Source organism: Podarcis filfolensis (genome assembly GCF_964270895.1).
Source record: "Podarcis filfolensis genome assembly, chromosome: 6".
Lineage (NCBI taxonomy): Eukaryota > Metazoa > Chordata > Lepidosauria > Squamata > Lacertidae > Podarcis > Podarcis filfolensis.
In genome coordinates this window covers 93,539,626-93,551,900 of record NC_139609.1, presented here as the reverse complement: position 1 = coordinate 93,551,900, position 12,275 = coordinate 93,539,626, and the positions used below count along the sequence as shown (strand labels likewise).

The 12,275-nt window shown below is 46.4% G+C and overlaps 1 protein-coding gene across 2 annotated transcripts in view; it reads right to left on the bottom strand.

Moving 5' to 3' along the window:
• The window catches only part of UCKL1 (uridine-cytidine kinase 1 like 1), a 90,719-nt gene extending 82,931 nt beyond the window's left edge, over positions 1–7,788 (bottom strand). For both annotated transcript variants that reach the window (XM_083618780.1, XM_083618779.1), the window contains exon 1: positions 7,663–7,788. In XM_083618780.1, the coding sequence (XP_083474906.1) occupies positions 7,663–7,742 (80 nt within the window). In that variant the 5' untranslated portion in view covers positions 7,743–7,788. The remainder of the gene's footprint in view (positions 1–7,662) is intronic.
• Positions 7,789–12,275: the final 4,487 nt, after the last annotated feature.

Sequence of the window (12,275 nt, the reverse complement as noted above, 5' to 3'; positions counted from 1 at the left end):
TACGGGGGATTTCTTTTTTTAAAAGCGTGTGAGTGTGGATTTAAATCCTGCTCCCCACATAGTCCATTTCCTTCATATTTGCAGCCCCAGGCACCTGTTTCCTGTTTTCTTTTCCTGAGCAGAGATAAGCGTGGTGTTAGTCCCCTAAAAAAAGGTTGCTAACTCTGGGGAACTTGGGGGGGCGGTACCAGGCAGATCTTTGCACCCCGGCACCGCATATGCTTAAGACGGCCCTGGTACCACTGTACATTTCCCCCAGTGAGAGTTGATTAATCGTGGCCCTCTCTCCAGTCGAGCTGCAGGGTTTACATCTCCCCCTAGTGACGCAAGAGCAACCAGGCACCTTCTTCAAAGAAATGAAACAAGGGACGCGAGCCGCCCTGTCTCCAGTAAACACATGGTGAAGCAACTGGGATCCTCACTTGCCACAGGCAAAAATGCAGACTCACGGCAGCTTGGCACCAACCGCAAAAGATAAGCAAGGAGTGTTTGCCTAGGCTAATGGTTTATATTGAAAGCAGCGCCTTCCAAATAAGAGTGGGCGGAAAGGACGCTGTCTTGTTGAACGGCACATTAATCTCAGCGAATGCTCTGGTCCTCGTGGAGGGAGTCAAGCTGTGGCTTGAAGATTGAGTCACAAAGGGTCCGTGAGGGTCATCTAGCCCAACCCTCTGGCCCAGGCAATGCAGGAATCTTTCACCCATCTTGAACTCGTGCCCCTGAGATTAAGAGAATCTCGGTCTTTTAGACTGAGCTATCTGGGCTGCATCCCACCTCAGAATGCACGTAGAGGCTTGCATGATTAAATTCTCCTTGCTAGAAAAAAATAAAAATAGAATACAATTCCCTGCAAAAAGAAACTTAGCATGTCCAGGAGAAGGGCTGAGATGCTAGCTTTCTATGAGGTGGGGAGATGGTGTATGGCCAGTAATGTAAACCCTACCGGCAATATGAAGTGGTACTGTCAAGACACTGGTTTACTATTTCAATGAGAACTAGGTCTCTGTTTCAGGGATCAACTTATATTTTCTTGGGCATCGCTGCCTTCTCCAGACAGTGCCCTAGAGGCCAGGAGAAAGCCGTTTCACCCCACAAACTGACCACTTCACAGGTTCTGCAATCCATATGAAGATGGTGCCATCCAGTGGTAGCTTTACATGTGAGATCTCCATGCATGTAGATGGGCCTTCACATTCAAACACGGAGAGAACAATACTGCATGGCGTCTGCCTCTCGTTTACGACTTGGAAATATCCCTCCCCCTTTCCGAGCAAACACAGTTGAAAAATTGCAAAGGGCCAAACAAAACTGATCTGTTTACAGGATCCGTCCAGAGGCCTGCCAGCATCTCTGCTCTCGTTGCCAAAAAGCAAGTATTAAAAATAAGCCAGCAGCAGGGAAATGCGATTGCATGCTTTGGTAAGAGAAACAATATCCAGGAACACTTGTTTCCAAAGTCGTTCTCGCAATCACAGAGACTCGGCATGCTTTCTCAGAAGGCCCATAGCATGCAATGGGTCTTACTTCCAGGGTAGGGTACATGGCTGAATCGAAGCCTAAGATTGCAGTAAGGTAACTATGCCAATAATAATAATAATAATAATAATAATAATAATAATAATAATAATAATAATAATTTATTATTTATACCCCGCCCATCTGCCTGGGTTTCCCCAGCCACCCTGGGCAGCTTCCAACAAAACGCTAAAATACAATAACCTATTAAACATTAAAAGCTTCCCTAAACAGGGCTGCCTTCAGATGTCTTCAAAAAGTCTGGTAGTTGTTGTTCTCTTTGACATCTGGTGGGAGGGCGTTCCACAGGGCAGGTGCCACTACCGAGAAGGCCCTCTGCCTGGTTCCCTGTAACTTGGATTCTCGCAGCAAGGGAACAGCCAGAAGGCCCTCGGCGCTGGACCTCAGTGTCCGGGCAGAACGATGGGGGTGGAGACGCTCCTTCAGGTATACTGGACCGAGGCCGTTTAGGGCTTTAAAGGTCAGCACCAACACTTTGAATTGTGCTCGGAAACATACTGGGAGCCAGTGTAGGTCTTTCAAGACCGGTGTTATGTGGTCTCAATGGTCGCTCCCAGTCATTACCTACAATGGGCCTACCTTGAGTAGGGCAAGCATTGGACACAGGCCTTCACTGCCTTCAGACTAGGCAGCATGGCCATTCAGTGCACAGAACCATCAGTGCATATGTCACACTCTTGTCAATAAGACCAAAACACAGCCCTCCTAGTCCCAAGTGCCAACAATCTGAATTTCAACAGTCAATGGAAGAGGGGAGAGGCAAGGAAGCTTTCCTTGGTGCAGAACTGCAAGAACTGAAACATCTTAAAGGAACTTTTCAGGGCGATCCACCGGGAGGAAGATCTCCTGCACAACGCCTGCTAAACCAGAGGGGATTCATGGGCGGCTGGGCTCCAGCAGACCCCCTGTTTGTTCCAGCATGGCTTGCTTCAGAGAGATGTTCCATATGGACTGGGAACTTGGAGGCTAAGTGGAGCTCTACCCAATCTATCAACGGGCTATTTTTAACTGAACTGCGTGGAATTCAGAAATTACCCCTCAAGGAAATGCTTCTGTTTTCAAGGATGTTGCCCCTGCCCCCCAAATTCAAGCTATTGTTGCTTAGAAAAATGTGTTTTTTCTCCCCAGATAGCGGACCTGCCAGGATTTGGAGCGACGCCTTGAAAATGTATTTACACAAAAACCATCGGAGATAAACTTTCGGTTCTTTTCCCTTTTAAAAACCAAAGGTTCTCGAGAAACTGGATTCCTTTCCTGTACAACACATCCTTCTCTTCTTCTGCAGTAGTGCAGCATATACCTTGCCTACCTCGCAGGCTTGTTGTCCGGCTAAGACAGGCTAAGAGGAAGGGCTGGAGGAATAATAGGTCCATATTGTAACTCAGCAGGAATTTGGTCAATGGTTTAGCGTTAGTTTCTGGAAAGCACTGACATTTTAGCCAGTTGCTGCTCTTCCCCTGCCCTCCACGCACCTGTGCAGCTCTTCAAAATATTGCACAAACCCAGATATGGAGGCTGGGAGTGCCTCCATCGAGATCCTGGGGGCCTGAGGCCGTTTTCTCAAACAAATATCTGAAAGGGAGTCTTCCTCCCTACAGTCCCTCTGGGGTGCTACGATTGGCAGAGGGGGCCATCTTACTAGTTCCTCTGCCCTCAGAGGCTGGGGGGGTGTGGTGGCTTGGGAGAGGGCCTTCTCTGTGGCGGCCCCTAAGCTGTGCAAGAAAGTTATGTGTTATATACAGTGGATTCAGCGCTTCTGTGCATGCACAAAGCGCAATTTAGCGCTTCAGCTCATGTACGGCTGCCAAAACCCGGAAGTAACCCGTTCCTGTCCTTTCAGGTTTTGGCAGTCTGCAACCCGAAAAAACGCAACCTTAGGCGGATGCAACATGAGGAATGACTGTAATTATATATATATTTTCTAAAAACAGTTATGTTCATTGCTATTTCAGGGGGGGAAAATGGCATGTTATTTTTCTGCGACTAGGGGAGATGTTGAGCCTTCTCATTTCACCTCTGTTTGTGGGGTTATTTATTAAATATAGCACAGCACTGTCACATGCGTGACAAATGCAAGCTGTATTTTATTCCCCGGTTGTAGATTCATAATTGCATCATTTTCATTCACTCTTGATATTACTTTTTCTTTTGCCTTCATGATCTAAAGCTCCTCTCATTGAACTTAGTCGTTTTGCCTTTCTCTTTGTGTGTGTTGTCTGTTTTTCGTCATTCAGATATATTCTTTGTACGTATACAGAGACGGACAAGCTCCCAGAGCACTGACATCGTGCTGGAAGCTTCCTCTTTTTAAACTTTGGGTATGGTGGGGGCAGGACACAAACTCGCCTTTGGGCTTGTTGGCCAAAATGTGCAACTCCAGAGCCCTGTGTGTGATATTCAGGACAACATCACAGGTGTTTTCGAAAACAGCCAGGCGTGCAAGTCAGCAACAGGTTAAAACTGGCCATGCTTCTCAGAAGGCTAATCCCCACAGTGGATTAAATTCTAGACCTACAGCGGCAAAACAAAGAAAAAGCCCAGCCCAGCTGACAGTGTTAGGAATTCAGATATATAAGCTAATCGCCAAATGGCACCTTAAACCTAGGTTACAGACACAAAAAAGGAATGTCTAGGCAGCTTTTCGTGGTGAAATTTACCATTATTATTTTTTATTATTATTAATAATTTCATTTTTATACCACTTTATATTTTAAAGGGAAAAAATCTCAAAGCGGTTTACAACGCATGAAAACATCAAATGAAACGATCCAGAAGAAAACAAATTCAAGCTTCAAGGAAAATACTGTATTTTTCCATGTATAAGACTAGGTTTCCTCTCTAAAAAATAATGTCAAAAAATAGGGGGCATCTTATACACAGATACATCTCCCCCCATTTTCTTAAATCTGAGTCCCCCCAAAATAGGGGGCATCTTATACATGGGGGCGTCTTATAGACCAAAACATACAGCATTTCAGATCCTTCTCTAAGTGACATTTGGCTTTCCCCCATATTGATTCACTTGCTTGATTTATAGAGCTGGCCCACAGCAGAATAACTCCAGGAAGGCAGTGTGGTGTAGAGGTTAGAGTGTCAGACTAGGACCTGGGAGATCAGGGTTCAAATCCCCACTCAGCCATGAAGTTTCACTGGGTGACCTTGGAGTCGGTCGCAGCCTCTTAACCTACCTCACAGGGTTGTTGTGCGGATTAACTGAGGATGGGAGGTGAACCATTTTTTACGTTGAGATATGAACGCAACAAATAAACTCTTCTGCTGACCTGCTTAAGAGAGCTGGAGGGACCAGCCAGATGCAGATGTCCATCGCAAGCCTGGCACCCAGAGATCTCCACGTGGTTGCAATCTGACCTGTGCCAGTCGCAAAATGCGCCAGGCGAATTTCTAACACTGCTAGCTGAGCACTGCATTGCTAGACCTTCCTCCAAACGAACAACACCCATAGCTATTTGGAATTACTCTTTGAAGCTTGGGAAGCGGTTCGTGACCTCAGCGGATAAAGGCTCCAAGTGAGCTTTTAGGTGTGAAGCAGGGCCATAGCGAGGGGGTGGCGAGGTGGGCGCCCGCCAGGGACACAGGCAAATGGGGGGCGCCAAATCGGCTAAAAATATGTCCATAAATATAAGGACACTGGTACCTCGGGTTACATACGCTTCAGGTTACAGACTCTGCTAACCCAGAAATATTACCTCGGGTTAAGAACTTTGCTTCAGGATGAGAACAGAAATTGTGCTCCGGCAGCGAGGCAGCAGCAGGAGGTCCCATTAGCTAAAGTGGTGCTTCAGGTTAAGAACAGTTTCAGGTTAAGTATGGACCTCTGGAACAAATTGAGTACTTAACCTGAGGTACCACTGTATTGATTATTGCCTCATAAGAAATGGTTTTAAACAGAGGGTGAATTGAAGGGGGGGTTGGAGGAGAGGCTGAAAGAAAAGCTAATAAACCACAGAGCCTAGGGCTTGCTGATCAGAAGGTCGGCGGTTCGAATCCCTGCGATGGGGTGAGCTCCCGTTGCTCGGTCCCTGCTCCTGCCAGTCTAGCAATTTGAAAGCACGTCAAAGTGCAAGTAGATAAATAGGTATCGCTCCGGCGGGAAGGTAAACAGTGTTTCCGTGCGCTGCTCTGGTTCGCCAGAAGCAGCTTAGTCATGCTGGCCACATGACCCGGAAGCTGTACGCCGGCTCCCTTGGCCAATAAAGCGAGATGAGCGCTGCAATCCCAGAGTCGGTCACGACTGGACCTAATGGTCAGGGGTCACTTTACCCTTTACCTAGGGGCCCAATCTGGACAGTTCTGCCAGGGGCGCAAGATCACTCAGCTACGGCTCTGGTGTGAAGAGAGTTTGCGGCAACACAAAGAGCAAAGTTTGACCTCGTCGGTGGTCAGTATTATTTGCTTGTTTAAACGCCTATCCTATCCCAAAGGTCATCACCGGATGAGGACATGATATATACAAGGACTCAAAAATTGCAAACACAATTCAAAGGGTGTTAAGTCTGCTGTAGCGAAAACAATCTTGGGGCACCGTAAAGACGAACAGATTTTAATAAGTGTGCTACATCTGATGAATTGGGCCCTGGTCTGCAAAAAGTTTAATCCTTAATAAAACTGACTAGTCTTTAAGGTGTCAAAAGTTACTGGTATTTTTAGACACAAAAGTGCCTGGTTGTTTTTGACATGTTGTGTGAAATTCAGGTCCCCTAGCCTGTCTAAATCTCTCCTTCTAAATTCCTGCCTAAATTCCTCTTCTTCCTAGGCCCTTCAAGAAGCTCCCTGCACACCCCCTCCATAAAGTATTTCAGGGGGCCGGGCCCCCAAGAAAGTTGATGGGCATTGCCATTCAAATTGTCTATGTGGCTTGTGATCCATTATATGGGGCAGGGCTTACACGCCTCCCCCCGCCCCCGCAAATATTTTATCCAAGTTGTCATCCTGACTGCTGCCCCCACCTTGTACTTCTCTGCCAAGGCACCCAAAGGACGGTCCAGGGAGTGTGAGCCAGAGGTGAGAGATGCATTTTTGGTGCCCCTCTGGGCCTCCATCCTTGGCACGCACAAGGTGGGGCCAACTTGAATAAAAGATTGAGGGGGGCGGGTAAACCCCACCCCATGTAATCAATCACATGACGCAGCGCATGCACATCATTTGAATGGCAATGTCCATCAACTCTGGGGGCATTTTATTTTATTGGGGGGCCAAAGGGACCTTGGCCCCTAGGAGTTGGTTCCTATGTTAGAGACCAGGCATCCCCAAACTCAGCCCTCCAGCTGTTTTGGGACTACAATTCCCATCATCCCTGACCACTGGCCCTGTTAGCTAGGGATGATGGGAGTTGTAGTCCCAAAACAGCTGGAGGGCTGAGTTTGGGGGTGCCTGGTAAGAGACCAAACTCGCCAACTCCATTGTATGCCCCCAATGGGCTCCTAGTCTTCCCACATAGTTCAGTCACTAGATCATGAAACTCTAAACCTCAAGGTTGTGGGTTCGAGCCCCAGGTTGGCCCAAATGATTCCTGGCTGGGGGGTTGGACAAGATGACCCTCATGGTACCTTCCAACTCCATGACCACTGAGCCCTTCCACATGCCAAGTACTGAAACCCAAAGAGAGGCAGTGCTCAGGTGCGCAACGGAAGGTGCCAGGGGGCAAAGGAAATATTTGAGCCCCACTCCCCCCCGCCCACGTTGATAGGAAAGGCCATTCAAATGGTGTACCTGCTCCACGATTATATTGGACAGGGCTTATCTCCCCCCTCCCCGATGTTTTATTCAAGTGGGCACCCTTGCCAGGGCGTCCCTCTAATTCGGCATTTTCTGCGCCAACGGGAAACCGCTATCCTGATGGGATCCGCTCCCCGCAAATCCCGGGAGATGCCGGGGATTGAACCCGGGACCATCCGCGCAGAAGGCGGGCGCCCTGCCAGCGAGCTCAGCCCGGCCGGGGCTCCGTTTTCCGCGCATCCAGCCTCCCCGGGCGCCCTTCGCAACCAGGCGCAACGGAGCGCGCCTCTCCCCGGGGAACCCCGTGCGGGAAGAGCCACCTGGGCTCCCTCCCTCCCTTCCCCCCCACCCAAAGATGCGCGTCTGCCAAAGGGGGGTCTCTCCTCTTACCTGTCGCCCCCGAGATCCCTGCCTCCCGCTTCGCTCTCCGCCGTCCCGCGCCCCGCATCCGCGGCGGTTGCTGCAGCCATTGCGCCTCGCGATCAGCTGTTCGGAGCGCGAAGCGGGGAGAGGCAGAGGGAGACACAGAGGGGGGGCGAAGAGGAGGCGCCCCGCGCGGCACCATGGGAGTTGTAGTTCTCCAGGCGGGCCCGGCTCCCCCGATACGATGGCAAGAGGGAGGCAAGAGGACTACAAGCACCCGGAAGCTTTGCTGTCCGGTGCACGACGGGAACTGTAGTTTTGTGCGCCTTGGGAGGGTCTCCAAAGCAGAGCTTTACGCAAAGGGAGAGAATAGAAACTGAAAGAGTTCGGCCTCTGCAGAGGAATTAGTTGGGCGGAAGAGAATAATAGAAGCCAAATTTGGAAGGGTCATCGCTAGTCCAAGCGCCCTTTTTTTGCCCAACGCTGGATTCGAACCCGCGACCCTAAGACGAAGCGTCTCCTGCTCTGCCGACTGAGCTACTTTGGTGCTTCTTGGTTCCAAAAGGCAGATCGGCCCATCACTGCCTGACATTACTTCTGCTTAAATAAATGCCAATGCCAAGCAGTTTATCGTTCTGTATTTTAAGAATGGGCTGAGCTTAAAAAGATATTTAGAGCTTTAGCCACCTATGTACATGTTCTCAGAAATAAGATCCACTTCAGTCAGTGGGGCTTACTCCTAGGAAAGCGTGACCTCACCCATGGGCATAATCAAGGGGGGCAGAGGGCATGGGCGTAGCTGCCTCCCCCCAGATCAAGGAAAAGAATAGAAATACTTAACTAACTGACCAATCACGTCGGTTCTGCACCCCCCCCCCAAATCCTGGCTATGCCCATGGCAGGGGGGGAGCATGCCCCCCACCACAAAAAAATAAAGACAAATCAATACAAATCTGAAGCTCTACCCATGGGCATAGCAAAGGGGGGCCGGGGGCAGGGAGGCAGCTCCCCCCCCCCTTAGATCCACAAATACTATTGAAAAGCATAGAAAGTGCTCAGTTATCTGATGTTCTGCCCCTCCAGCAGAAGCCTGCCCCCCTCAACGTCCTATTTACGGGGTATTTTTACCTGTGATTTCCCAAGAAAGCTCAACAGCTTTGATTTCCTAAAAAAAAAAAAAAAGCTCCCCCCCCCCAATACTAGCTACGCCCATGGTTCTACTCCTAACAAAAGCCCAGCCCCCTAACAAAACGCCTGGCTGTGCCCAGGGCCTTATTCATCAGTGGCGTGGCCCCCGGCTGCCTCCACAAAAGTTACCCAATTTCAGACGGAAAACTGTTCTTCACCCCTGACTTTAAATAATGTGCTTTTTATATAAGAGCAAGGCATCTTCTTTTTCTTTTCTTTTTTAAATTTTTTATTATGTTTTCCACAATTATACCACATAACAGAAGCACAAAGAAAAGAAAAAAGATACATCAAAGAAAACAATACAATAAACATCACCCTACCCTCCACCATAAAAGAAATAAACAATAAAAACGAACTTAATCCTTTAAAAACCCACCCTTATTTACATATTGTTTGACTTCCTCTAGTCCCTCCCTTCTGAATTTCCTTGTATCTGAATGTAACAGCTTTCCAATATCATTCTTAAACAAAAATATTTCCATTTATTATCTAACTTATTCACTTTTCTTACTTTCTGAACCCCATTTATTTAGTAAATCCTATTTTAATCCTAGGACTATCTGGTACTTTCAAGTGATTTCTAATTTTTTATATTAGAATATTTATTCAAATAGTCTTTAAATTTCTTCCAGTCTTCTCGGTATTCCTCTTCTTTCTGGTCGCGGATTCTTCCAGTCAGGTCAGCTAGCTCCGAAAAATCCATCATCTTCATCTGCCATTCTTCCACAGTTGGTATTTCTTGCATTTTCCAGTTCTTAGCTAGTAAAATTCAAGCAGCGTTTCCCTGTCCCTGCCACCTTGAATTTTTCACCACCGATGCAGCCTTGGAGCAGTCCTTATCGCGCAGCAAACTGAAACTATTAGTTTGATTAGCCTTTGTCCAGCTTCCAGCTTCCACCTCTCTTTCTGGCATTCCTTGAAACTGCCTTCCATTGTTTGCCTTTCTCATCCAGGCGCAAACATTCCCAAGGCCAGCAGAGAATGACCCCCTGTTTCCTATTGAAATACCTGCTTACCTGGATCTGAAAATCTCCATAGATTCCCAAAAGGTAGCCAGGTTATCAATGATGTACGTACAATGAATGGAAAAGGATGTTCAAAATAACTTTTGTAAAAACCAAACCAAACCGGAAGCTTTTCTTTCGGGAATTATAGGGACAGAACTACCTGCTACTTGCCCAAAAACGGAAAAGAAGCAGAAGTCCCAGCAAAGGAAGAATGGATACAAAAACATATGGAATATGCAGAAATGGCAAAACTTACCGGAAGAATAAGAAAACAAGAAAACAAACTTTTTAATAAAGGAATGGAAATGGTTGATTGAATATTTGCAGATAAATTGCCAACAGATAAAAACATTGGCGGGATTATTGTAATAACCTGCAGTTTCATAAGAGTATATATTTAAGGTAGATGATTAAATGAGTAAATTAAATTAATTTGGATATGCAGGAGATATTTAGAAATAAATTTTAAGGAACCGCAGAAGGAGGGGAAAGGAGGTCAGACTTTGAAATGTTAGATTGATTGTAAAACTAACGAAATGTATAAACTTGAAAAGTATAAATAAAAACTTGAAAAACAAAACAAAACAAAAGGTAGCCAGGTTACTTATTGCAAGGAACCTTGGGCCGTATAACAAATCTGTGAATCTATAATAATAATAATAATAATAATAATAATAATAATAATAATTATTATTATTATTATTATTATTATTATTATTATTATTATTAATACCCCACCCTTCCCGGTTCAAAAACTGGGCTCAGGGCGGTTAACAACAAATTTAAAACACTTAATTATAAAAGCAGCATAAAATACAGTATAAAAACATGAATAACAATAAAATTCAAAAATCAAAAATCAATTAGATAATCCCCAGGGCTAGCTGGCTGAATTGGTCCTAATTGGGCCAGCGAGGAGGCCAGGGGAGAATTAGCTATGGGGTCTCAGAGCGGGTGATCTTCATAAAAGGGGAGGGGGAGGGAAGAGAAGGGAAATAAAAGATCAGGCTGAATTCAAATGAAAGGCCAGGCAGAATAGCTCTGTCTTACAGGCCCGACGGAAGAAGGTTAAATCCTGAAGGGACAGAGTATTCCACCAGGTCGGAGCCATCACTGAAAAGGCCCTGGCCCTGCAAGACTCTTTCGTCCTTAGGAATGGTTTATGCTTTGCTTGGCATTACAGATCTCAAACCTGGGTCAAGAAGATGAGTAGATTTCTTATCAGCAGGGAGATGGCAGAGCCCCTCTCCGCCCCCCCCGCCCCCGCTGAATCTGAGCGTGCTGGCTTTGGCGGAGTACTGTTAGGTCCCCTGCGCCAGTGTATTTAATTCCCACCTGCAGCACCAGCTTGCTTTGAATCACAGAACTGTAGTTGGAGGGCACCCCAGGGGTCATCTAGTCCAACCCCCTGCACTGCAGGAATATCAGCTAGGCTAGTACAGTGGCAGAACAGCTGCTTTGCAGGCAGAAGGTCTCAGGTTCAACCATAAGGCAGCTTCTTATTTTCCTAGGCCGCTAAATCCCACCAAGGATGTTCCTAAAGAGGAGAGCCACCAAAACCAAAAAAGGATTTTAACTAGGATTTATATATTGTAATGTTTGAAGTATGAATTTGGAATTATTGATTATGAAAAGTATTTTTTCTCTTCATTCTTTTTCTTTTTCCTTTCGTCTTTCTTCTTTTCTAGTCTACATTCTGGAAAATTGTGTAGATAAATGTTTTTATATATGGTTATGTATTGTTTCTATTTCTTTTTCTTTTCTTTTCTTTTCTTTGTAACATCTAATAAAATTTAATTTTTTTTAAAAAACGTCTATAGATCTATCCAACCTCGTCAACTGGAAATTATGTATGAAAGCTGTCAAAAACCAGGTTCATATAACACCTGAGACCAGATAGCTCAGATGGTTAGAGCATGATGTTGATAATACGATGGTTGCAGGTTCGATTCCCTGTATGGGACAGCTGCATATTCCTGCATTGCAGGGATTGGATTACATCAGGGGTCAGCAAACCTTTTCAGCAGGCGGCCGGCCCACTGTCCCTCAGACCATGCGGGGGCGGCCGGACTATATTTTGAAGGGGGGGAAAGAACTATGCCCCACAAATAACCCAGAGATGCATTTTAAAGGACACATTCTACTCATGTCAAAACACGCTGATTCCCGGACCGTCCGTGGGCTGGATTTAAAAGGCGATTGGGCCGAATCCGGCCCCTGGGCCTTAGTTTGCCTACCCATGGATTACATGAACCTCCAGGTGCCTTCCAGTTCTAGGATTCTATTAATAAATAATAATAATAATAATAATTTAGTATTTATACCCCGCCCATCTGGCTGGGTTTCCCCAGCCACTCTGGGCGGCTTCCAACAAAACACTAAAATACAATAACCTATTAAACATTAAAAGCTTCCCTAAACAGGGCTGCCTTCAAATGTCTT